Here is a 27,485-nt window from a genome sequence, read left to right as displayed (position 1 = left end):
CATCCTTATGAACAATCAAAATTCTTATAGCTCAACTGAAATAAATCCATCTTTATCTGCAAAATCAAAATTCTTATACTCTTAAACTTTGAACTACAATAAATCAATCTTTATAATAAAAAATAAAATTTACTATAAATTCTAATATCAATTGTTGTCAACGAGCCCTTGGTCTACTGGTGAAGTTGAATGGCTCACAATGAGTCCACCAGGGATCAAGTCTTGCTAAGTGCAAGGCCCATATACATCATAAGGGATGAGGTCGGGATCGTGCCCCGGGTGAATTTGGCAGCGTGGATGCTTCTCAGTCCTTGGCTCTTAGCCGAAGAGGTGTTCAGTATTCAGGCACGTGTTGGCCCGTATCGGGTACCTAAAACTGTTAATGGTGGCCTTCGCTGGTTGGTAGCTCGCAGGCTTCGTGCCTCGCTAGACTGCCTCGCAGGTCTAAATAACTGCTACTAAACTTTCAACTACAATAAACTACATCTTTATAAATAAATTTAAAAATATAAATTCTAATGTGAGATAACTCCTAAAGTCTTGACTACAATAAATCATACATTTATCAATAAAATCAAAACAATTGCCATTAAACTGGAAATAGTTTTTTAAATATGAATTGTTGGGAAACTCTCAACATTAATAAATTCAAAATATAAATTCTAATATCAACAGCTACTAAACTCTCAACACAACTAAAAGATCTCATAAAACTTGCAATAAATTTCTAATATCAATTGTTGCTAAACTCTCAACTAAAATAACTCACACATTTACCAATAAAATTAAAACAATTGTCATTAAAGTGGTTACAATAAATCACATTTTTACTAATAAATTCAAACTACAAATTCTAATATCAATAACCACCAAACTCTCAAAATGCAAATACATCAAATGCAATGAATCACATCTTTATCAATAAATTCAAAATATAAAATCTAACATCAATTATACTAAACTCTCAACTACTACAATTTAGGTATTTATCAATAAAATCAAAGTAATTACCACTACAATAAATCACATCTTTATTAATAAATTTTAATACCAATTGCCACTAAACTCACAATTATATAACAAAAATCAAAACAAAACATTTATCAGTACAATAAATCTTGTCTTTATCAATGAATGTTAATATCAATTGCTACTAAACTTTCAACTCAATTGAAAAATCTCATGGAACTTATAACAAATTTCTAACATTAATTACTACTAATTCTCAATTAAAGTCAATAAAATCTAGACAATAAAAAGATGAGGCAGAGATTGTGTCCTAAATGAATTGGGTGTGGCCTCTAGTTCATACTCTCAAATAACTACATCTATTAAAAAAAAAATTAAAATTTATCATTAAACTTTGAACTACAATAATTTACATCGTGAGAGGGTCCCACCTACTATTATATTTGTCTTGACCCAATTTGCCTAAAAAAAAAATTCACACCTTCATCATTAATACAAAATATAAATTCTAAAATCAAACACTAAACCCAATTAAAAGATGTAATAAAAACTATTTCAACATTAGTGGCTGATTGGTATGAAAGTAGTTAATAAAAATCTCTCTCATTCATTTATTCACCATGTAAAGACTGATAAATAAATAAATAAATAAACAAGGGAGAAAGCGATGGAGACGTGAACCAACAAATAACAGAGGGTTAAGGCAAACACGTGTACAAAAGCGGGGCGGAAATTTAATCCATGTGACCGGAGGCTCCGAGGACAGCGGGAGACGACACGGGAAATAGCAACAAAATTTATAGGCCGCTACATGGCAGGTGAAAGCGGACGGTCATATGGGGCTCAACTTAAGACGGGCGCTTTTCTTGTTTATCCTCAGACGGTCAAAATTAAGAAAAACAAAACAAACAACGTTTTGTTTAATTGTCTGAACAAGAGCATTTCCATTTCCATCTCCATTGGGATTGGGGATGAGAGAAATGAGAAAAGATTGTGTTTTTTTTTGACGATAATGAAGAAATGGAAATGAGAGGCCTGAGATCGAGATCTCTTCTGTAAGAGGCCAAAGCCACCTTATCCACACACCCTCACAATGCCACCTCATCCAAATCGGAGCCTCACGTTTGTATATTACCGATTTATCGCCAACAGTAGTAGAAATCCTACTTCCTACTTCTAGTTTTAGTTCTAGTTCTAGTTCTACTCTTTATCATACATAGCCTCTGTATCCTCTCATGTCTTACTCAATCTCCCCCTGTGTCTCTCATCTCTTACTCTGCTCATAATTCTCGTGTCTGAATCCCTGTTGGTTTAGTGGGCTTTGGAGGGAGCTCCTATTTCTTTTTGGTTCTTTGGTTTGAGAGGTTTTATGGTTTTAGGTGCCCGGATTCAGAAGATTGTTGTTGCTGCTCTGTTTCATGGCTTGTTGTGTCCCTGTTTCAAGATTTGAGTTTTGAAAGCGAGCTGCAAATTAGCTCTGCAAGTTTCTTGGATGAAGAAAGGTGTTTGTGGATGAAATTTGAATAGGAAAAGTTCGAGTATTTGGAGAGGACGAGGATTAGTTTATTTGTTGAGAGGTGTTCCTGCCTTAAGAATGTGTTTGTGGATGAAATTTGAGTAGGAGGATTGTTTGTCTTGCGGAAGAAAAGGATTTGTTCATTTCTTAGGAGGTTTTCCTGCCTGGAGAATCTTGTTTGTGGGTGATATTTGAATAGGAACAGTGTTAATATTGCAGAGGAAAGGATTTGTTTATTTATTTAGAGGTGTTCCCTGCCTGAAAGCTGGTGCTTTGAGGAAGAAAATTGAGTAGGAACAGTGTTAGTATTGCAGAGGAAGTGAATTTGTTAATTTATTAAGAGGTGTTCCCTATTTAAGTAGGAGTATTTTGCAGAGGAAACAGATTTGTATATTTATTAAGAGGTGTTTTGGAGTACCGATTCGGGATTGAGGCGAATGCGGTATGGCCCCCCGGACTGGCCGTGCCAAACCACATAGGGCCAAAGGCGACAAGAAGAAGAAGGAAGAGAAGAGTAAGCGTTAATTGCTATTTACCTGCCATTACAACGTAGTTTTCTTCTGAACACCACTTACTAATTCCTCAACTTTTAGCTCCTTAAAAATCCTAAAATATGGAATATTTCTTTTGTTTTTCTTCAAAGTATCTGCTAAAATTTGCAGAGAAACCAGTAGCTTCGATTTCTTTTGCTTTCTGTTAGGCTGTATATGTTATTGATGGTTAAGGAACATTTGTAAAGATAGTCTTTCATTTTTATGTTATTGGCCTTGGACTGGTTTCTGTTATTTAAACATTTGAAAAGAAAAATCGTTCAAATCGGAAAGATAAGGATTTCAATCAGTTCTATAGATATCCTGCAACGTTAGATAGTCTTTCATTTTTATGTTACTGGCCTTCCGCTAATTTATATCAATTTAAACGTTTAAAAAAATAATCCTTTAAACCGGAAAGATAAAGATTTCAATCAGTTCTATTGAGATTTGTGGAAGATGTTCTAATGCTTACATTGTTCTTCCCGGTTTCCTTATCTTGCGTTACTGACTTGAATATATATATTTTCTGAACCATAAAGGTGCTAAAATGAGGTTAAATATTTTCATAAGGTTTATCTCTGATAAATGTTATTAGCTTAAATGGCCAGAAAACATCGCGACCCTTTTTGAAGCAGGAGAATAGCGGAGAAATGTTAAACATTCTGCTAGCAATAGTAACAAAATGTCACACTTTGCACTAAAATCGCCCCGATGCTCGAAGCTTTTTTGTCCTTCAATAAAACTTAGAGACGGTAAAAGAAGTTGTAAGCAGCTTCCGATGCGCGCATTTTTGCATCATGACGAAAACGTTGCATCAAAACAAATAAAAAAGAAAGAAAAACCTGTGCTATTAGTAAATATTTATCTTCATGCCTTGTTTATTGCTTGCAGTTCTGCCCACTGTTCTGGACATTTCGGTCAACACTCCAGATGATTCTCAAATCATCTTAAAGGTACATTAACGTGTCTTCTGTTCTCTCAATTCAATTTATTCCACTTCGGATTAGGTTTTATTAATTAAAATGAATACCAATCACTGTGCAATTATATGCCAGCTGATGGATAATTATCAAGCTATCTTGTAAATTTTTCTTTTATGGAAGCAGGGAATTTCCACAGATCGCATTCTAGATGTACGCCGATTGTTAGCGGTGAATGTTGAGACGTGCCATCTGACTAACTATTCTTTGTCCCACGAGGTACGGAATCAATTGTTTCTATGGTTAGTTGATTGAACCTAAAGAGCATTAAGGATTTCAGACACAAATGGATCATTTCATTCGCAGTTGCACATATTTATTATCCAATATCAAAGATAGAAACATTCAATAACACAAAAAAATGGAGCTTTACCGCAGTACCATTTTATTGTCCTAGTAATATGTGAGACCTACTGAATTTGTGAATCAGGTTCGCGGTGACAGGCTTAAGGATTCGTTGGATGTTGTGACCTTAAAGCCTTGTGTCCTTACCATTGTGGAAGGTAAACTGATGAACTTGTATCTTTGTTTAATTAATTCAAATAGCAAAGAGTAAACAGCGAGAGATATGTTGTTTTTATATCATGAAATCAGGATACCATTATCGAGCTATATAATTAAAGCTAAAATAGTAAAATGTAACAATATAAAAGCTGGGATTCCTGTTTCATGTATGTAGTTAAATCCTGCATTCTAGCTACCTTGAGTATGGTTGAAGATCTGATTATTATTCCTGTTACAGAGGACTATACCGAAGAGGATGCTATTGCACATGTTAGAAGGTTACTAGACATTATAGCATGCACAACATGCTTTGGATCTTCAGGAAAGCAAATGGAGCCAAGGTCCGGGCAGGGAGGGCAGGGAGGGCAGGGAGGTGTAAAAGAATCAGCTCTCTCAGCAACAGATATGGAGCAGGCCAATGAAACTTCCGTAAAGAAAGGCTTCAGTAATAAAGAACGAAAAGAATCAAACAAGGATGGAAAAGTAGAATCTGATGACAATTCAGAGCTTCCCTCAAAAGTTGAAGGCAATCTTGACTCTTCCATAAAAGATAATGGAGGAGAAAAGAAATCAAACAATGTTGTCAAAGGCAGTAACATGGCCTTGAAACAAGGGAAATCTGAGGCTGTTGCGGCTATGGATGCTGCCAAAGAGGCAACAGAGAAAGGAGATATGACAGGGATGTGCCCTCCTTCTAAGCTTGGCCAGTTTTATGAGTTCTTCTCTTTCTCACATCTCGTGCCCCCTGTTCAATGTTTGTACATCTTTCTCTCCACAAAATCATCCATTCTTGTCTGTATCATAAAGATGATAAAAATGCACATATTTGATGTTAATGCAGTTCTCTTTTCAAAAGCTTCTCTCTGTACCTTTCAAACTTTCAAATTGGATTTCTTTTAGCTTATTAAGGACAAGCTAGTGTCAAACATGTTAACCCCATAGAATTGCCGGCAATCTTGCGGATCTTATGTTCTTTCAGAAAGAAAGCAAGTATGATGTCAACATTAATGAACTAATGACGTTGGGATTTGCAGTTGTAAGGAAGTCCATAAGGCAATCTGTTGAAGAAAGGCGTAGTGAAGGAGAATTCTTTTCAATAGATGTGAGCATATTTTATTTGGCTGGCATTAGATTTTATCTTTGCCTTACACAATATATCATATTTTTTAATGCCAATTCCCCAAATGCAGGTGAAGTTTTGCAATGGGAAAATGGTGACTGCAACAGCATGCACCAAAGGTTTTTATACTCTTGGAAAGCAACTTGTTCAAAGTCGTACACTTGTCAACTTGCTACAACAACTGAGCAGGGCTTTTACTAATGTATGTTTCAATTGCACTGATTTATTTTACCTTATTTTATTTTAATTGTTATCAAAAATGTTTCTCTTCTCATGTGTACAAGTAAAACCTAAGAATCTAAACATGAATCATTTACACCCTCTTTGCAGCTGAACAAGAATATTATTTTCATGTGAGAAAATACATTTCAGCCATTGTTGTCAAATATTAATGTTCAAGAATATAATAATACTATATGCTGCTTCTACTACGTATAGAATTTGAAAATATTGATGTTTGAGTAAATAATATTGCTTTTTGGCTCTTTTTAAATGGAGAATGTGAAAAACCCCCTTATACCATATCTTATTTCATTGATCAAAGAAATGTGATCTCTTCTCATCTAGAAGATGGCTACTTATGCTCTGATACTTTTGCTTCACCTTTGTATAAGCATGTAGAAATTCACAGCTTGCAGGAAGCTAATCATGGAAGAATCTCATTCTTAACAAACATCACTTTTGCAGGATAACAATTACATAGAATAATAGAAGTAAATGTTCTCTACTTGTATGTTGTCAAAGCTTGTGTATTGTACAACTTGTTTCTCTCTGTATCTGCAATACGAATTCTTTTTCAGATTACTATTGCATAGAAATTATTTAATCTCACTGGTTAGAATTTTGTTCAGCCATGTATAAAATATCATTTCTTCTGTTTGTTACTTCTGTCTTATTCACTGGCAAAGTAATCTAATATGCTGTCATGTAGGCTTATGATTGTCTAATGAAGGCCTTTTCCGAGCGTAATAAGGTATTTAATTTATCATGTCTTTTGTTTATTAATCATTTACAAACTTACTCTCATTCCCATAATCAGACCAATCCACTTAATCACAACAAAGGGTTTCTATTTCGTTTGCAGTTTGGAAATCTTCCGTATGGCTTTCGTGCAAACACGTGGGTTGTCCCACCCATGGTTGCTGATTCACCATCTGTTTTCCCACCTCTACCAGTGGAGGATGAAAACTGGAGTGGCAATGGTGGGGGTCAAGGAAGGGATGGGAAGAGTGATTTAAGGCCCTGGGCATCAGAATTCTCCATTCTAGCAGCAATGCCATGCAAAACTGTGGAGGAACGACAAGTTAGGGATCGAAAAGTATTTCTACTTCATAGTTTATTTGTTGATGTTGCCATCATCAAAGCTGTAGCTGCCATTCAACATGTTGTTGATAGATACAAAATCTTAGATCAAACAAAATATCATGATCCTGCCAGAATACTGCATGAGGAAACTGTTGGAGACTTGAATATAATGGTCACAAGAGATATTCCAGATGCAAGCAGAAAACTAGATAAAAAGATTGACGGTAGCCAAGCCCCGGGAATGTCTTCCAGGGAACTTGCAGAAAGAAATTTGTTAAAAGGAATAACTGCAGATGAGAGTACAACTGTGCATGTAAGTATTCCTTTTAAGATTATTGATCTTTTGTTCTGTTTGGGTCTTAGAGTTCAGAATTTTGAATTTGTGATTTACAGCCAGATAATTTCTGACAAAGTTTGAAGCTGAAAATCGAAATGTGAATACGGGGTTCAAATTGCAGGATACTGCCACATTAGGAGTTGTTATTGTTAAACATTGTGGCTATACAGCAGTGGTTAAAGTTTCTGGCAACGAAGAAAAAGGAGTTGAATCTCTATCCCGGGAAATTGACATTGAGGATCAGCCTGAAGGGGGTGCTAATGCTCTCAATGTCAGTAGGTACTGCTCTAAACCATCAAAAGCCTTGTTTCTTGTAGCTCCTGTACTTATATTTTCCGACTCTGTAATGTTTATGTTCATACCTTGAGTATTGCATTTAGTATATCCATGCACAAACCTTACCATAACATGAGCTACCTATATACTAATTATGTTTTATCACATTCTGCTGCAGTTTAAGAACCCTTCTACACAAGGGAGCCCGTGTGCAGACAAATTCAGCAATGCACCAATGCAGTGCTTCCGAGTCTGAGGATACGCAATCAGCAAGAATCTTAGTACAGAAAGTTCTTGAAGACAGTTTACTTAAACTGCAGGAAGAACAAACTGATCCTAAAAGGTTCATAAGATGGGAGCTTGGAGCATGCTGGGTGCAACATCTACAGAACCAACCGGCATCAGAAAAAAATGAGACAAAATCTAGTGAAGAAAGCAAAAATGAACCCATTGTTAAGGGACTTGGCAAACAATTTGGATTGCTCAAAGAGATAAAAAAGAAAACAACAGATGACAAGAATAACAAAGCTGAGTCGGACAAAATTAAATCTCTTGATATCTCAGTTGGTAATGAAATCGAGAACAAAAGCCAGGTTACAGAAATAGCTTGTGACCGTGAAGCACAAAAAGAAGAAATAGAAAAGGAATTACCACTGAAAAAATTGCTTCCTGATGCTGCATTTATGCGATTAAAAGAGTCTGAAACTGGCCTACACAGCAAGGTTTGTAGTATTGTACAATGTCACATTTTTGAAATTTTTTTATACCCTAAAAAAAGCTCTACACGAAGTCTATAGAGTGGGAGAGTGTTTGTGCCACCTAATATTGCAATCCCCTGTTACTCTTTGTTCATCAGAAATTTTGATCTTTGTTACTCCGCAGAACTCAAGTAGATTCCTTATAGTTGCTCTACTTTGTTTAGATTTTGGAGTAGGAATCATCTATTGCTTCCTTAGAATGTGCTCTCAAATTATCATATCATATGGCCTGATAATTTCTTTCTTCTCCAAGCCATACCCACCTATTGATATTCTTTGTTGATTTCTGCTCACTTTACGAGAAAAAAGGAATCTTTTAGAATCTTGACATTCTTTAGAATGTGCTCCCAAATTATAATTTCAAATGCACTCATTACTCATCTACTGATATTCCTTGTTGGTTTCCACTAACTTAATCAGTAAAAAATAATCTTCTTCAACCTTTACTTTGCTGATTGTCCTTCCACGGCACATGTATATACCTGTAATAAGGGTTAAGTATATACCTGTAATAAGGGTTAAGAACTCAAATTTATTGTTGGAAGCTTCTTCGCTAATTGTTCAACTAATTTTATGTTGATGAAATCCTGTAAGAGATTTGCTAAGGTTTTTTTTCATGTATCAACCAGATCTACAGGCATGTTTACAAGGGCAGCCTTTTAATGACATATTGATATGTTTTAGCCATTTCAATCCGACAAAATAATATTTTGAAGGGCAGCTGGGGAAAACATCAACTCTTTTCATTTCTCACTTGCCAATATCTATCCATATATATACAGTGTACACACAAGAATGCCGATAACAATCATTATTGTTTGATTTTGCCTATCCATTTTCTCACTAGTCAGAGAAGATTCCAAGAGACCAATTTGAGGATTGACAACTTCAATGGATCAAGCAATTTTATAAATTTCATCTCCTTGTGAAAGTATTTTCAGAATGATTAACTGTGTAAACTTTTTTTTTTTTTTTTGTGTACAGTCTCTGGATGATCTTATTGAGATGGCTCGGAAATACTACAATGATGTTGCACTGCCAAAACTGGTAAAATGGTAGCAAATTATTAATTAATCATTTAAAAATAATCATTTCAAGAATAATATTTGAAGCATCATATGATATATTCTTCCTGTTCAGGTAGCAGATTTTGGTTCATTAGAACTGTCACCAGTTGATGGGCGGACATTGACTGATTTCATGCATACACGAGGGTTGCAAATGCATTCTTTGGGCCGCGTGGTGAGCATACATCAATAAAGTTACAAACTCAGATGAATTTTCATATTGCAGTCATCATCTTGTTGTGGATTCAAAGTTCTATAGCAGCTTTCCTGTTTTTAACACATGGCACAGCTTTCTATAATAATCATCCTGGATCCATTTATTCTTAAATTTTCATATTTTCCTCCAAGCCTTATTCAAGCTAATTTCTATAATTCAATCAGGTTGAACTTGCAGACAAACTTCCTCACGTGCAATCACTTTGCATTCATGAAATGGTAGTTCGTGCCTTTAAGCATGTATTAGAAGCAGTCGTTGCTTCCGTTGAAAGCACTTCAGATTTGGCTGCATCCATTGCTGCAGCTTTGAATATAATGCTTGGAACACCATCGAAGGAAAATAGTGATATTAATAGTGTAGATTTCCTTAAATGGAAATGGATTGAACTGTTTTTGTTCAAGAGATTTGGATGGAAAATGGATAATTCCCATCGCCAAGATTTGAGAAACTGTGCAATTTTAAGGGGACTTTGCCATAAGGTTTATCACCCGTTCTTTGAGACTGTTATGATAAATTCTGTCTATTCACTACTACATTTTACCATAAAATGATCCTGAACTGCTTTCAAATCATGTGTATGACTCTGAACTTTCTTAATTTAGGTGGGACTTGAGCTGGCTCCTAGAGATTATGATATGGACAGCCCATATCCATTTAGGAAGATAGACATCATAAGCATGGTACCTGTCTATAAGGTAGAAAAACTGAGCAATTCTGTTGCCATGTTCAGCATATTCACCTCTGTTCTAGTCACTTGCACATTTTAGTAAAAATATTTACATTGTGTTTTTCCTTTTACAGCAAGTAGCATGCTCATCTGCAGATGGTCGAACTTTGTTAGAATCATCAAAAACTGCTTTGGACAAGGGTAAACTTGATGAGGCTGTTAACTATGGGACCAAGGTATGAAAATTATCTCTGGCAAAAGAAAACGAAACTTTGGTGATTCATATAATTAATATATTCATCCTTTGAATTATATTTATTCTCTGAATTTCAAATTATAGGCTTTGGCAAAGCTGGTTGCTGTCTGTGGTCCTTACCATCGAATGACGGCTGGAGCATACAGCTTACTGGCTGTCGTATTGTACCATACAGGGGATTTCAATCAGGTATGGAGATACCCCATCTCTCTCTCTCTCTCTCTCTCTCTCTCTCACTCTCACACACACACACACACACACACATGCACCTGCACATAGCATGCACATGCGCACACACGTGCACAAATCCAAAAAGTAAAGGGGACTAGGAGATTTTGCATTCATCAGAATTCCCTCATAAATATTGCAACCTAAATATAATGCACTATCATATCAATGAAATTGAATGAGGGCAACAAAATTCTAGTTGGAAAAGTGTGTTCTAGAAGTTTCTTGAAGTTGTGCAATTTCTTCATGAGAGCATGAAGAATTCTTGGTTCTAAAGAAACATAATGCTCATCAATGCATTCTTCCTTGCAGAAAATATAGTTGCCCACATGTAAAAGAATGCATGCACTTGTCCTTGCTGAGAAGTGAAAATCTAGAAAGTATTGCTCCTCGAAACCAAAATATTTGTAAAACAAAAGAACATTTCTGTTCAATATCTACATTAACTGACCTCTCCCCTTTAGATGAACTTGTGAAAACAAATGCACAAGCAACCTAACTAATTTTCTTATACCGCAAATAAATCTAACAAACTAGTACATTAAGATTGTAAAAAGGTGGGGTAATTAGTATGGATGAAGTTTAGAAAGGTGTTCATAGGGAATTCGTTGTAACCATTGTTATTGAATCTCTTCTAAAATTTATTAAAACTGTAAAATAGTGGGAAAATATCCTATAAAAAATGAGTTGTATGAATTGAGTCCTCATTTGTCGTGTTCTTGGAACCCAAGCTACGATCCATATAAAAGATGCTGATAATAATAAAGACAACTGAAGCAGTCATGTATAATTACTTTTTAACTCTTGTACTTATGAATGTGAATTAGTGTTTTACCTGTTGGTTCTCAGCCGATGATAAAACAAAAAATCTAAGAACAATTGCCCTCAAGTTTTCCAAAACATTGACTAAAATTAGCATTAAAGTTTGAAAGCTTTGGGTGCAGATTCCACAACCTAAACTAGGACTTGGGATTGGCAAGAAACTCAGCTAGGACTTGGCAAAGAAGATAAGAAATTAATGCATTTAGCATTCAATATTTGAACTTGATTCATCCTCATAGTTTCAAACTATCAAATGTATAACAGCAGCATAAGTTTATAAATGGTTACAAAATTGCATATAATGATATGTCCAAATAGCCAACTAAAATTTACATCTTCCTTTTTCCTCTCCTAGTAACTCACTTTTTGCGGCCTCAAACTTGTAGGTGCTGCAGTATGTAAATGATGACGAATTGTTTCTTGTCTTCAAGTTTAAAGTTCTCATCTTCGTCCTCCTCTATTTCATCTAATTTTTCTGCTTCTGTTGCTCCTCTCTCCAATTCTGCAAGATCTTTCAGTAAGGAGGACATCATCACCACTGTTTTGTTCATTGAGAGTCCACTCAACATGTTGATCAATATCATCCAAGCCAATCACCTTATGTGAAAAGCCAAACAACTTTCTCGTTCAAAGGTAAGGTTGTACTGGACGAAGACAAGACCATTGAGGTATTGTTGGGTCAACATGTTTCTCTTCTTTGTGTGACAGACTCCAATTGCATTAACATCCAAAAGCACTCCAGGGCTGGGAACGGATGGCTATCTTTTGAAAATTTGACATGACAACACCATAATTGTCCCATCCCAAATCTACAAAAACTTATTTAGAAATACGAATTAAGACAAAAAATGTAACATTCTAATTTCTAAATTTTTCTTGTAGTAATATAGTATTGAACTAATTTTTTTAGAGTTTCCCCCCTACACGCTTGTACACCTTGAATAGATAAAAATTGAAATTAAATAATAAATAAATTTTAAAAATTAGTTACTATGTATATAAAATGGATGTTTCTAGATAGTCAACATTACCAAATACATAAATAAGATATAGCAAATCTCACCTCCAACTCATCAAGAACCTCGTCTCTCAACTCATGAACAAGTGCCATCTTATCAATACATGCAATAAAATCTTCCATGACCTCCTCATCAAACCTAAAAGTATCAAAGAAGTAGAATTTTGGGTTCAAAAAGTAGGCCAAGGCATGTGTCGGTTGGTGGAGTTGGTTTGTCCATCTATGATAAATGATGCACTAAATGATTTCGTATTTTCTCTTATTTTCACCATAGTAATCTGAAATGGCCTCATTGACCCTCTTTGTGGCCTCATAAATGAAATTGATTGACATTGCTCTCCTCAACCCCCATTCGAAGAACCCTTACAAAAAGATCCTATCACCTAAAAAAATGAAAGCAAATTTTAGCCCTTTAAAGGCAAATAGATTATCATGTATAAAGTTTATGTTTATGTCTATTATTTATCTTGATCAACTCCTTGGAATTTCTTTTGAATGTTTCATCAAAAACAACACTTCCAATCTTCTCCACTTCAACTTTTTTGGAGACTGCAAACTCCAAACAAGCATCAAACACAGACATTTCTTGGAGATGAGGGATGGCACCAACATTGCTTTCCAATGTGAGGAAGTTCCTAGAAAATTGTGTCATTCCTAGCCACAAAAGGTTTTTTTCATCAAAGAAAGGACACAAGTACAGTTGTAGATAGATTTGGTAACATTTTTAGCATCTTCAACCACCCTTTTCACCCTTGCAATCTTCCCAATGTCCTCTTAACAACGAGTTCAAGCTTGTCTATGGTAATTTGAACAACATTCTCAACACCAACTTCCTCAATCATCCTATCTAATAAATTGCAGAAAGTCTCAGTGTTTTTGACTTCATGCAAGGCATCTATAATACCAATGCAACATTAGAAGCCACTAAGAAGCCTAGGAATCCTATTCCATCCATTTGTCCATTCATCTGATAAGATGTCTTATCCTTTTCTCCAATTTTTTGTGATCATCAACCACGAGCTGTGTATTTTTACAGCTTCATTTAATAATGGCCCACTCATGTCTTTAGCTATCGAGGTCTAAAATCCCTTGCTTGCACTTATAAATGCATTCACCAAACCTTCTCAATACGGGTTTCGCCCTATTGAAAGGTAAATTGTCGTAGTACCACATATTTGCTATAGGCGTCCTAGCTTCATGATGTTTTCTTTATTCTATCTGATACATGCAAGTAAAGGTTGTGCTGCTGGAACATTGCATGGAATAAAGTAATTTAGTCCTGATGGGAGAGGAATCTCACTGGCAGTAGGCATAAAACACTCGGTCTCACTGTCACCATGAGATGAATGTGGTTGGTAGATGCTTGAACTTCAGTCACCAAGAGAATCCACAGTGGATATGTTTGGATTCATCGCTGCTGCTATGGCTTTGTTTGTTTTTTCTTTTCTTCTTTTCTCATCTCAAACTCAGCAAGAAGGGCCTTCATTTCTCTAACCATCTCTGAAGTTGATTTGATACATTAATACACATTTTCTCCAGATATTTTTGCAATGTGGTATTTTAATCTACTGATTCCTCCTGTCATCCTTTTACTGCATTCAGTACAAGTGACCTCTTCCTTTTTATTTCCTAGTATCCTACACTTCCAAGCTTTGTTGTTTGAATCTTGATCTGCTTGACCTTGCCCTTAGCATAGCTAAATTAGCATCTTGATATCATGTACAGCTAAACATGTAATAGTTTGAACACAAGCATATATATATATATTAAAATTGTTTTCTGCCATCTTGATATATATCTTCATAGTCCATTGTTCCTTGCAGCATGGATCCCAGGAATGCCATGAAGCATAGTATTTTTCTGATTTCTACTTGCTTCTTTGTAAACTGGGATCACATTACCGTTCATTGTTTTTTGATTCTATCGCTTTCCCATTTTACACAGCAATTAAAACATATTCACATACAAAATCCAATCTTAGACATCATTCTTTGTAACACAGAGAAATTGAAAACCTATCAACAATTGAAACCATACAGGGAAGAGAGACACAGGAAACAGATTTGATATCTGGCAAAAACTCTAGATCTAGGTTTTTAGTTTTAACTTTTTTCTATTTCCAATTCCTAACTAGTCTCTTCCTCATTTTGCTACAACAAAACTAAACTAGATTCAAGTGAATGTGAGATTTGTAAACTGGAAAAATAGAGACTTCTCTATGTAAGAATAGATACAAACATCTTGGGAACTTTTTAATTTAATGTAAAATGCCTCGTCTTGGAGTTGTATGACATACGTAAGTTGAGCAAATATTGACTGAAACGTGATAAACTCATAATTTTAAACCATTATTTCAACTCTTTGGCCTTGTAAGGTATCCAAAATTTACTGCCCAATTCTATAGAGTTCACATTTTTGGCCTTGGAAAATTAGTGGATTCAACCAATATATTCTGCTGGATTCTATGTCAGCTGTATTAATAAGCCTCTACACAACCTTCCAATAGAGTGAATAGCTACTTTAATTAACCTAATTTTCAGCATTGATACAGACTCCCCTGTATGAGCATAGCCAGCACACTTAATAGGAACATAATTCCCCATAACCAGTATTTGCACTTATCGCCAACGATGTTGCCCAACAGAAATACTAAAATGAAAGCAATAAAGATATCCAAACTGTGGTGTTTATTAGTGAATGGACATCCACTCTTGCACACAGATAGGCAATGGTCAGTTGAATCCCAAACTTCGTGATGAGGCCAAAGAGGGTGCAACGTTAGAAAGTATGCGTGTGTGTTTGTAAAGTAAAGAGCTCCTCTTTTTCCCATTAAGTCCCACGTGCCAAGAAAGCATGCTGGCTAGGCTTGGACATAAAAGGCCTCCTTTTGTTTACATCTATTTTAGACACACACATACACACACAAGTCAACTGCATTGTGAGTGTCAGAAAAACCTGCCTGATGATCACAATTTTATAATGTTTAGTTCCACCTAGACCATAAAGTGCATTCTCTTGGAAGTTCTTAGATACATTCAATTCAATATGTGCATGTTACATGAAATCAAACAAATAGCAGCATTACTACTGCTGATTTTAGAAATCCACGTGGTCACAATCTTTCTTTAAACTATAGTTGTTGACAAATTTTTTGCAGTCTCAACTTGCAGCAATAAAATCCCGTCACTCCTAACTTGTATGCTAGCAATATGCCATAAGAACATGCTCATAGTACTGGCACAAAAAAGCTTCTCTGTGTTTAGTATTTTCAGCCTCAATTGAAAATTAAAAATATCTCCTACTTATCAATTAAAGATATGTTAATTTACAATTTTTCTTTATGCAGTCCCATAACATACTGGCTTATAATTCTGGAGGGTATCTCTTATGAAAGACTAATTTTCAGTGGTGAAATTCTTTCAAATATAAACACAGCATCCTAAATAATGTATGAAGAAGATGTTTACTTGATAAAATAAAATCCTCATTTTCACTATTTCTGAATTTTCATTTAAAATTGGGTAACATAAAATACTACTGCTTTTCATTTTGAATTTTGTTAATAGTTTTATACCTTGTGTTTGTAACCATTCCCAAGACTTTTAGTGCCCTGCTATATAAACTCGTCATATTTTCATTTCCGGCATTGTACCTTAACCACGAGTATAAGAGCAAATGCTTCACATCAAAAAGTTGTGAATCATTTGTTCATAATTCTCCAAGAATGTCACTATTATTACGAGGACCATGAGTAGCCATATCTTTTAAAGCAATCTACCTTAAACTTCTATCCTGGAGCTTTTTCTTAGAACAGTGCGGCTTGAAGCTCTGACTTATTTAATAGTTAAAATATACTATGGGCAAAACCTTCTTTCATGGTACTTGCTTGGTGGCTAAACGTATGATCAGATTCTTCCTCATGTGCTCAGAAATCTCAACTCTTCAAATTTGTTATATCAAAATTTTGATTTTATGAAAGAGAGAGAAGGGTGGGGAGAGTAGAAAGGTTAAGTTGAATTACATTTTTCTTAATTTCTTATTTGAATGGAACAGGCTATGATATATCAGCAAAAGGCTTTGGATATTAATGAGAGGGAACTTGGCCTTGACCATCCTGATACAATGAAAAGTTATGGCGACCTTGCTGTATTCTATTATCGGCTTCAACACACCGAACTGGCACTAAAGTAAGTTAAAAGTTCCCCCTTTCTCTGCTTTAAGTGCAGTTAATGGTGTTGCCTATCAAACCCACAAATTCGGTAACAACTAAAAATTATACTCTTCGAAGTTTCTATAACTTCATTTTCACACTTCCAAGTTTCCAACAATGAATTTAATATGAAAATTTATTTGTTGGCCACTTCCTTTTACTTTTTGTAATCCTTCCTTTGTAGATATACATGCAAAGAATAGTCCTTTTGTCAAACAAATTGTACAAAAGTGCTGAGTTCCAAACGTTAACCATCAGCTAGGAAAATTACACTCAATAAAGTTGTGATTCTCTTCGGTTTCCTATTTCCTTGGTTTGATTTCTTTTTGTTTTCACTTTTCTGATTTTGCTTTCACTGCATGAGATGTATATTGAAATTTTTAAGGTGCGATGTTACATCACAGCACCTTAAAGGCAGCTTCTGTCCAAGCAAATTCTATGCTTGAACTTCATGTCCTTCCAAATAAATCTAATGAAAGAAACTCGTTTCTTACTGAGCTTTGAAAATATTTATTACCTAAACATCTCTCTCACTTTGACCTTTTCCCTTTTAACAGTTTCTAAATTGACAAACTCGTGTGCTTTCTGCAATATGAAATTCCAGTTTTCAAAACCAGAAATGTAAGAGTAATGTGTGCTACCCTTTAACTTTTATCTTCACCTTCTTCAGTATGTTTGCTTTTTATTGCTACATGTAACTACTTTTAGTATTTCATATGTAATGGAAAGAAATCTATTTAAAGTGTTGACATGTAGCTAAACCTATTCCTGTGGTTTACCAAATCCAGACTTATGTAGAATATGAGCACTTACATCATCTATCATCTAAGATTACAGAAAAGCTTCAAGAAGCTGTAGACTAATGGACATAATGATGTTAAACTCTCCAAACGTTAATTGGAAAATCCAGCCATCGAATAAGATTCACTTGATTGACTAATAGTTGATATCTCTTAAGTCTGTGCATTTCTAACCAAACTGTGAGGCTTTGTATGCAGATATGTCAATCGTGCATTGTACCTTTTGCATCTAACATGTGGACCATCACACCCAAACACTGCTGCAACATACATTAATGTTGCCATGATGGAAGAAGGTCTAGGAAATATCCATGTAGCTCTAAGATATCTCCACGAAGCCTTAAAATGCAATCAAAGACTGCTTGGAGCAGATCATATACAGGTGTCTCTCTCTCTCTCTCTCTCTCTCTCTCTCACACACACACACAGGTGGATAGTGGTACACATGCATTCAGAAAATAAAATTGAAGAAGGCAGATGGAAATTATGTAGATTAATTTATTTCCATCTTCCTAAAGATCTGCTCTCATATATATTGATTGGAGGAAACCACGATTACTTGCAGACATAATCAAATATCAACAACTCTTTTCCTTATTTGAGTGACGTTCAGGCCTGTTTATAATAGATTCTGAAGAAGATTTGCATCACACAATTTATCATGAAGCATATGTAATGAGATTATGTCAGTGGTCATCCACAATTGAATTATTTTTGCTCTTTTATGTTTCTTGCAGACTGCTGCGAGCTACCATGCAATTGCCATTGCTCTTTCATTGATGGAAGCATATTCTTTAAGTGTTCAGCATGAACAGACAACTTTGCAAATTTTACAAGCAAAGCTTGGCTCCGAAGATTTACGTACACAGGTACTGTAGGACATAAGATTACACCAGGAATTTTATGGAGTAAATGAGCATCTAACGAAAGCAATACAAGCATTTATATTTTACAGTTACTTTTACCCATGCCTCGGAGTCCAGACATTAATCTAGTTTGTTGGAAACAGGATGCTGCTGCATGGCTGGACTATTTTGACTCAAAGGCCTTGGAGCAGCAAGAAGCTGCACGTAATGGTACTCCAAAACCAGATGCATCCATAGCCAGCAAAGGCCATCTGAGGTACTGCAAAGCTATGCTGTATCAGCTATATATTTTTCAGTCAAAACTATATTTGCACATTATGACAAAAACTAATGTTGTCTTTACCCTGATTAATGTGTTCAGTGTGTCCGACCTGCTGGATTTTATAAATCCAAACGCAGATATGAAGGATAAAAAGAAGCAAAATCGTATCAAGGTAGGCCTTTTTTATATTGCCACATTGTGCCATTGCATTATGATTCGGAAACTTCATTAATCATCTGTATGGTGCAAATAAATCCTTTAATATGCATTCAGTTTTGCATGTTCTTTCAAGAACTAACATGAAAACATATCCAATTTTGGATTGATATGTCACAGTTAAGAAGTAAACCTGCCCAAATCCAATGGAGCACGGAGATGGATGATTTTACAAAAGAAATTCAACTTCCCCCGACTTATGCTATTCAGACACAACCTTCTGAACCAGAACAAAAAAGAGAACCAACAATAAGCAATAATGTCCCTGCTAAATCAAAAGATGATATAACTGGAATTGATGCAGAAGACCAGATGCCTGCCTCTGAAGTTTCAGCAGCTGAAAGGATGGAGGAAGAAGGATGGCAAGAAGCTGTTCCAAGAGGCCGATCTAGCAATGCAGGAGGTCGTAAATTTGGCCTAAAAAAGCCAAATCTTACAAGATTGAACACTAATATGTCAAACAATACATTGAATAGCCCAGAACTTGCACACAATAGAATAAACAACATTAACACAAATGACAGTGTATCAGCTTCTAAAAGGAAAATCATGTCTTCTGGAGCAAATAATAATTTTACATCAAGAAATGTTTCTACAGATTCAGCAGCCTCGAGAAAACTAGTGAAGGCTTCAACTTTTAATGGCAGACCTGCACCATCTATCAAGCCTGGTACAGGAACAGACAACTTCAGTACTTCACAATCGATCAACAGCAGCTCCAAACCCTCACCAACTACCCCTGGTGTTACAAATCCATCAAAAGTAACACATGACACAGAGGGAAAGCATGTGCCTAAACCAACTCGACAAACAACTCCACTGAAAACAGTGATTCCTGTTTATAATAAAATTCCATTGACCACAACAGCAACAAACCAATCAAGTGCTACTGTAGCTGCTATTCCTGGGAAAACTCCTTCATACAAAGAAGTAGCTTTAGCACCTCCTGGAACTATAGTAAAAGCAACACTGGATACAGCCAAACAGGATGCTCCAGAGCCTCTTCAAGATGATGTAGAAATACAGACTGAAAAAGATCCCAGAGTAGAAAAGGAACTAGAGATGATTATCAGAGAAGAGGAGAAGTTGAAAACAGAGCCTGTGGCTGACAAAGATGAGTACATATGTACATGTAGAGCGAAGAAGGGTGTAGAAGTTGTAAAAGAAGAAATAAATATAGAAAAAAGAAATCAGACAGAACCAGTGGAACTTGAACAAGTTAAATCAGAAACGAAAATGACCAACTCGGGCAATGAAATTGAGGCAACTGATAGTTCAGTCCAATCTTCAGAAAAGGAAAAGCTTTCTCCAAATGTAGGTTCCGTTTTGTCCTTTGAAAATGTAAATAGTACTGAAGAGATGACATCTGGCACAAATGTTGATAAGCCTACTTCACCCTCAGAGGGGGATTCCGAGGAGTCTCCCAAAAATTCTGATTCTCGAGAAAAGGAAGAAATTGATTTTAACAGTGTTGGCAATAGTTCTGCAGATCAAGAAAACTTGAAGGTGGATGTAGAAGAAAAGGTGTCTGTATCAGAGGGAGGTCATTCTGAAGAATTAACTGTTACAAGTCCTCAAGAATCTAGCAAAAAACTTTCTGCAGCTGCTCCACCATTCAATCCAGGCATGTCACCACCTATACTCCCAATTTATGGGCCAATTGCTGTTACACCATTCAAAGATGGACGAGCTGCTGATCCAGGTGGAATTTTACCTTATCCTACCATACCTGCTGTTAACAACACCATGGCTACTGTTACACCTATCCGCAAATCACCTCATCAATCTCCTGCAGCAAGAGTACCTTATGGCCCTCGTTTGGCAGGCTACAACAGAACTCTCCCCCGTGTTCCTCGTGGGAAGCAAACTACAACCACTTCAAATGGTGATCATAATGTTCCTTGCAGTATGAACCCTAATGCAGTTGAATTTGTACCTGGAAAAGCCTGGCAGTCCTCCAATTCTGTGTCTCCCCTTGTCTCACCAGTACATGCCAACTCTGGAGAGGATGATATAGAAGTTCAATCCGATGGGAATGAAAAGTCTTCAATGGCTGAACCCGAGTCTACAACAGTTGACGCTGTCCCAGAAGAAGTGGTTTCAACTATGGTGGAAGTGATGGCTGATCCCGACCAAAAAATGCCACAAACGACTTCAAACACCAGAAACTCGATTATAAAAAATGAAATCGCTCTTATAGACAATCAAATTAGTGAGTCTCAGGAGGCCAATTCATCAGATGCTTACTCCAGTCAAGATGAAATCAATAAACAAGATTTAAGTGCTGCTCAAAGTTCAGCGGCAGATGAGGATAGTCTTCATGTTAGTAAAAGTTCAAAGAAGAAACCGTCTAAGTCTTGGGCAGACTATGGTAACAGCGAAAGTGAAAGTGAGGCCGATGATGGTGCTGCTGCTGCTGATGCTGCTTCGGACGCTGTTGAAGCTGACAGTGCAATAGTCGCCATTGGCTACGCACTAAAGGAAAGGAACGATATGGGTGCAGAAGAAGCCTCAACAAACATCCACTTTGAAAGTTCCCACTCTTCTAACGGTCAAAGTACTGAAGAGATGAACCAAGATGATCATAAAGATGATGATGAACAACGACCAGATGAAGAGCATCTGCCCGAAAATGGACACAATATGAGTGAATGCTCTGAGGGCAGCGACAGTGGTAGTGGAGAACTAGGCGCCAATGGAAAACAGAGGGATGGCGATAGAGATGGATTCACTCTCGTAACCAAAAAGAGAAGAAATCATAAGAACCATCAGTTACAAACCCCAAAGCATGATACTTTTTACAGAAAAAAGACGACAGAAGCCCCAGCCGATCATTCAAATGGAGAATCTCTTACAGCTCCCATGCTCAGTCCCTAGTTAGTGTCGAGTAAACTATTTTTCCCTGCAACGTTCCACAAACTGAGACTTTCTAAAATGGCAGTTGATTCCATGGGATAATCCCGGTTGCAGTGACTATATAAATAGGTTCCTTAACAGAAAAACGAGGATACCTTGAGTAATCATGGTCAGACAACCTTTTTATATATTTTATGCATAAGAGTAACTCAAATACCTGTTTAAAGTTTTGTGTAATGAGTCATAGCAGGCATGTACTTGTTCATTCTTTATAGCATGCTGATGAAGAAACCTCCTCAGAGTCCACACTTCTTGTCCAATGGTTTGTCCCAAGGATGGACAGAACTCGACAAGAATTGTTTGCTGTAGAAAGCTGTCAACTGCCAACATATCAGAAGTCAAGGGGGTTTACTTTTACAGAATGCCGTTGTCACCGGGAGCCATGTAGCAGGGTATATCTTTCTTTTTTTTTTTGGGTTTCTGCGGACCTTACCCGGTCACATGATTTATATGTTGAAGCTATCCGAGCTTTATTTCCCTTGATCAAGAAAATGACTTTCAAACAATTTGCCATTGAAGGTGATTTAGTAATTCAATTTCAAGTTCTTCAAGACACTGCAATCAAGACCAAAAAGCTTATGAACCAATCACATGGGCTCTAATAATGCATTGCATGTGTTTTAAGGAAAAGCAAATAGCATGGTGATTAGTAGGAGCATCATGCCCATGCCCATCGCAAGGGAAGGAGAAGCTGAAATTCTAGGATTTCAATTTTATTTATTTATTTTATTACTATTATTGTTATTATTATTTATTTTTATTTTTATTTTGTCAAATTTACATTTTTATTTTATTTTAGAAGTACCTTCTGAATTTTATATATAATGGAATATTGTATATATATGCACTTTGCTTTATGTTTTGGCTTATTCACAATGTCCTTTATCTAATAACCAAACTATAAGTAGAATATTATTGTATGAAGTATGTTTTGTGATATGAACATAATTTCAGTTTCTAAATCCTCTAATAGCTATCGTGGATTAAATCTAAGGGCAAAGTTGTACTGGATCACTTTTGTATATGCAAATTCAATCTCAAACTTTTAATATTCAAATTGCAAAATGAACCTTGTCAACCTAGACACATTTAAATGGATATGTGTGCTCTTGTACTATAGTTGAAAAAAAAAGTATAATGCATTTTGAAATCATAAGAAATTGTGAATAAGCAATGTCATGTAGCATTTATGGTACATTCATAGGAATATTATCAAAGCATACATCATCTTAGCCATTTGTGCATGTCTAATGTTTTCTTTGATCATTGTTTGGAAGCCATTGAAATGCTCTTCATTTGACCTTGATCAAAGAAGAATAAATTCTCATCTATGACTTTTTGTAAACAATGTCTATAAACAACACCCCACTTTAGACAAGAGTTTGGTGATGTAAGCTACATTTGCTACAATCACTAATTTGCCCAAATGAGTACAACTTTGAGTTTGGACATCAAATCAGAATCCCACATTTGATCCAAACCAAGTTGAAGCATGAGCAATATGCCTTCCACCCACTTAGGGAGAACCAATTTATAAAGTTTGAAACATTCATCTAGACAATGCCTTAATTTTAGCACATTGGTGATATGATTCTTGGCTTTGCAGAAATATATCCCCTTATATATTGCATTTAAGCTTTTCATTTTTGTAAAATATAGCATTATCACTCTATCTTAGGTGTTAATTATTATTTTATTTATTTGTTCTATCGCATACAAGATATTATTTCCTCAATTTATTTGGTTAACCCAATTTTCTTAATTGTCCTAAGATTTTGACCTTAAGATTTACTCTTTTATTTTTATTCCACCCTATCCACCTTTATTATAGCCTTTAGGATTTCATTTGTTCATTTATTTGCATTTTTCATCACTTATGGTTTTTATTTTATTTTATTTCCGACCTTACCTTATTTTCATACCCTTCATCCTTTTGGGTTTTGTGACATGTGTGTATATCAAGGTGTATTATTTCATTTGGTAAATTTTCAAAGTAATGCAAATATTGGAGGTTCCTAATCAAATTTGAAATTAAATATCTATCACTTGTTGATCACCAAGATCTCTTTATCGGTAAAGTAAGAGCAATTAATGGATAAATAATATGTTTATGTATGTATCTCAACCACATTTATTTATGTTAGCTTTTATTGAATATTTGATAATGATGGGCTTAAACCTTACTAAAAACATGTAACTACATATGGAGTACAAAATAGACCACATTATAAGAATATGTCCAATTTATGTTATCAATATTAATGTTGTGACATGAACATCAAGATTTTTTGCATTAAAAATCCAAGGAGGGAAAAATTACGGTGTGGATTAGCTCACACTATATGAAACATTTATTACAAAAAAAATTAGGCATGCTACCGTGGAAGTTCATTTCTCCCTAAATATACGTTGGGAAGAGGCATACTACTCTTCACACAATATAATGGATGTGTACGTTGAAGATCACTTCTTTGAAGAAAGATGGATGAAGATTAAAGGTATCAAAAAATTTCAAACTATTGTAGAAGAAGCATTTGCCTTGTATTAAAGTTTTGATCCTCTTTGTAGCACAATTGCTCTATTATACAAATCTGAGACACTTCATACATAACTAAAACATCATTGTATTATTTAACACATCAAATCAACATATCTTTTCAAAAAAAAAAAATTAACTTTACAAACAATCTAGGATTCCTTAGTTATCCTTATGAGCATCCAAAAACATCAATTGGGTGGGCTTAATAGGACCTATCAAATGAAATCTATGACATTAGAATATGTTAGCTTTAATCATATCTATAAACCAAAAAATTAGGTTATGGATTAGCCCAAGGCAATGACAAATCTCAAACACATCTTAGTACATCCTTCAAGGGGAAATAGGATAGGTCAGGCTTAACTATACATAAAGGAGTGCATCCTATCAGCTTTTAAAAATTATTGATTGCTTGCTTCCAACCATCAGAGAGAAATGCAAAATGTCATATGAACCAAGATGAAGACATTAAATACCATCTTTAAGACCTTCTAACAATCATCTTTTGAGGAATCCAACAATTAAGTTTTGGCACAAGAGAAATAATCCACTAAACATAATGAGATAGGGAAACTCAATTAGGCTTACACACTTCTCCATCAAAATCATTGTACTATTAAGCACCAAATTTCTTGAATCTCGTGTTGCTAATTCCTTACTCCATTTAAATATATTCTCAAAATTGCAAGAGACAACTAATTACTACAAAGAAATGTGAAACATTTTGGTGATTCATCCAAGACATAACTATTTGTCACTTGAAATATTGAATACAGGTTCTAGACACGCTACAATTTATAAATCTTGATCCACAATGCATCAAAACGTAGGGAAAATAAAATTTTTTTTATCAACATGTATACTTGTCAAATACCTAATTGATACTTAAATAGATTTTCTTAATTAACCAAATATGAAACTAAACTTGATTATACACCAAATGTGTCTCTTGATTGCAATAATATTATACAGCATGTGTGGAAGATTATCATGTACTTAGTTATAATCTAGATAGACACTTTACCTGTGAACACATCTACTAAACCCCTAGACAATATTTTTTGTTAATCTCAAGACATAAATTTATCTCTAGAAAATCTTCACTTTTGACATCAAGAAGTAAACTATATAGAAACATAGTTGCCCTTAAATATATACCATCCACGACGTTAATTCATGATAGTACCCAACAATGTGTGTTTTAATCATCTCCTTGGTGACAATGCATATTTTTAAACATCAATGAAAATATGCATTCCCAACAATCTCCTCTATCTTCATTGATGAAAACACCTATATCTACAAATAAATCATTGTAATTGTGCATACTCTCCCCCATCCAACGAGTATCTTTTCAATACGATACCTAACTAGCATCTCCCCCTTTGGCGCCAAGGGAAAAGGGCACATTAACCAATTTGATATTACATATGCTCTCCCTAACACTATGCAAGTATTACAAAATTAATTCCCTTAATTAGGGATTCCTTCAAAAATTGATGTAGTATACACAATTCTTCAATTGTAAATCCAAAAATGATATATAATCTACTACCAAATTGTACAATTTTTATTTTTATCATCTCTATGCCTTAGAGGGTAAGATGCCCTTATACTTACCTTAATATGAGATGGAACCTCAAGTATCCTTAATTGAGGTAAGAGCCTTGTTTTTTCATTTTAACTATATACATAAGTCCTCGACTACATCAACATTATCCACATTTTCATTTTTCACCTTATTTACTATGCTTCTTCCAAAATACCAAACAAAGATTTCAACCTCAAGTCAACTACTTATCTCTACATCCAATTTTTTCCCATATTGTTTCCTCCACTCCTATAGTAGGGATAGTGATGCAGAGCTATGGAAGCATGGGCTTACACCAAACACTAATTATAACACCACCCTAGTAACATCAAACAGTTCCTAGAACTTTCTATTAGATTTCCCATGGGAGGCTAGGTTCCACCTTATACCCATCAAACTCAGTTGCTATACCAAATTATGTCCACACACTTGAGACACCTTCCAACATCCCATACCCATTTGCCTATGGCTTTTCTTCAATGGTGTTCAAACAATTTAAGCTTATGAGAAAAATTACCCTTAGCATACCTAATGGAGAATTAGGTATACCTAATTAGTTTTCAAGGCACAGTTCCACAAACTTCCAAAGAACTCGCCAAACTAACTAAAATTTTTGCTACCTTTTGGGAGTTCTATTAATCTTCAAAGTCTCAGGTCCTAGAACTCAAGTATGACAACAAAATGGTTACTGGTTATATTAGGTCACTAGGCCTAATTAGGTCTCCATCCTTAAGAAACCATCAAAAAATGGATTACTTTATTCAATCCAACACATGTAGAAGGTATACCCTAAATTAGCAATTATGTTTCACCAATCTCCTTCTGCTCAACCACTCATATTGCAACTCAACAAATCAATTCACATAGTTTGACAGGTCGATCACATGATGATGTCTAACTAGGGATGATTTGTTCTCCTATGTGCCAATAGATTTCTGCTTGAATAAAAATAAAATGAAAACACATCTATTCTACTTGTAGTTCCTAAATGGCCATGAAATTCCTATACTGGGATTTCAAGTAAAGGGTTGTGTTTCTTCCAACCCTTGACAAAATAAAGGTTTCACAATTTGTCACCAAAATTTGACTAATTGAGCAAACAAAACACAATCAAAAGTCACCACACTAAAGAGAAATAAATTTAACTCATATCTCTATCTATCAAACACTTGAACCTTGTCTTAGCAATGCATATACACTAACAAAAAATCAGGTTACAAACAATTTGTAGAAAATTGTGATATAAAATTTATTGGCAACAACTCAACTTTACAAGTACATATTTTCAAATTCTATAGTTTGACCTAATAGTCTTGTATTCACTCCTTATAACTTACCCAAGTAGTCTCTTACACTTCCCAAGAATTTTAAATAAAGTTGATTGTTCAACTTCTAAAAGTTGCAATGTTGCAAATGACAACTGTTACAACTTTGTATTTCTTATTTTGCAATTTTTTGAACCTTGTAAAAATGACTTAGGTAATAATCCTAGGATTTAAGTGACCTCCTACC

The 27,485-nt window shown here is 35.2% G+C and overlaps 1 protein-coding gene across 1 annotated transcript; it reads left to right on the top strand.

Moving 5' to 3' along the window:
* The first annotated feature begins 2,129 nt into the window (after positions 1-2,129).
* LOC149567034 (Tetratricopeptide repeat (TPR)-like superfamily protein) lies at positions 2,130-22,394 on the top strand. The gene is made up of 23 exons (XM_089820261.1): positions 2,130-2,999; positions 3,910-3,971; positions 4,125-4,217; positions 4,429-4,501; positions 4,741-5,256; positions 5,537-5,604; positions 5,693-5,824; positions 6,554-6,595; positions 6,707-7,240; positions 7,386-7,543; positions 7,719-8,262; positions 9,283-9,345; positions 9,439-9,540; positions 9,747-10,061; positions 10,185-10,277; positions 10,384-10,485; positions 10,590-10,694; positions 16,627-16,760; positions 17,782-17,965; positions 18,321-18,452; positions 18,593-18,705; positions 18,811-18,883; positions 19,048-22,394. Exons 1-23 carry the CDS (start codon positions 2,930-2,932, stop codon positions 21,802-21,804), a joined length of 6,465 nt encoding a protein of 2,154 aa, XP_089676387.1. The 5' UTR covers positions 2,130-2,929; the 3' UTR covers positions 21,805-22,394.
* Positions 22,395-27,485: the final 5,091 nt, after the last annotated feature.

This window comes from Cupressus sempervirens, chromosome 3 (genome assembly GCF_028749045.1).
Source record: "Cupressus sempervirens isolate cs-2001-9-10 chromosome 3, ASM2874904v1, whole genome shotgun sequence".
Classification (NCBI taxonomy): domain Eukaryota; kingdom Viridiplantae; phylum Streptophyta; class Pinopsida; order Cupressales; family Cupressaceae; genus Cupressus; species Cupressus sempervirens.
Note: the sequence above shows the minus strand (reverse complement) of the source record. Positions and strands in the feature narration are given on the sequence as shown.

Excerpts from the sequence above, each read along its gene's own strand:
- LOC149567034 (XM_089820261.1), top strand. The coding sequence starts at position 2,930 with ATGGCCCCCCGGACTGGCCGTGCCAAACCACATAGGGCCAAAGGCGAC. Across the intron at positions 7,544-7,718 it reads AATGCTCTCAATGTCAGTAG|TTTAAGAACCCTTCTACACA; the intron begins GTACTGCTCTAA and ends ATTCTGCTGCAG. Across the intron at positions 16,761-17,781 it reads CACACCGAACTGGCACTAAA|ATATGTCAATCGTGCATTGT; the intron begins GTAAGTTAAAAG and ends CTTTGTATGCAG.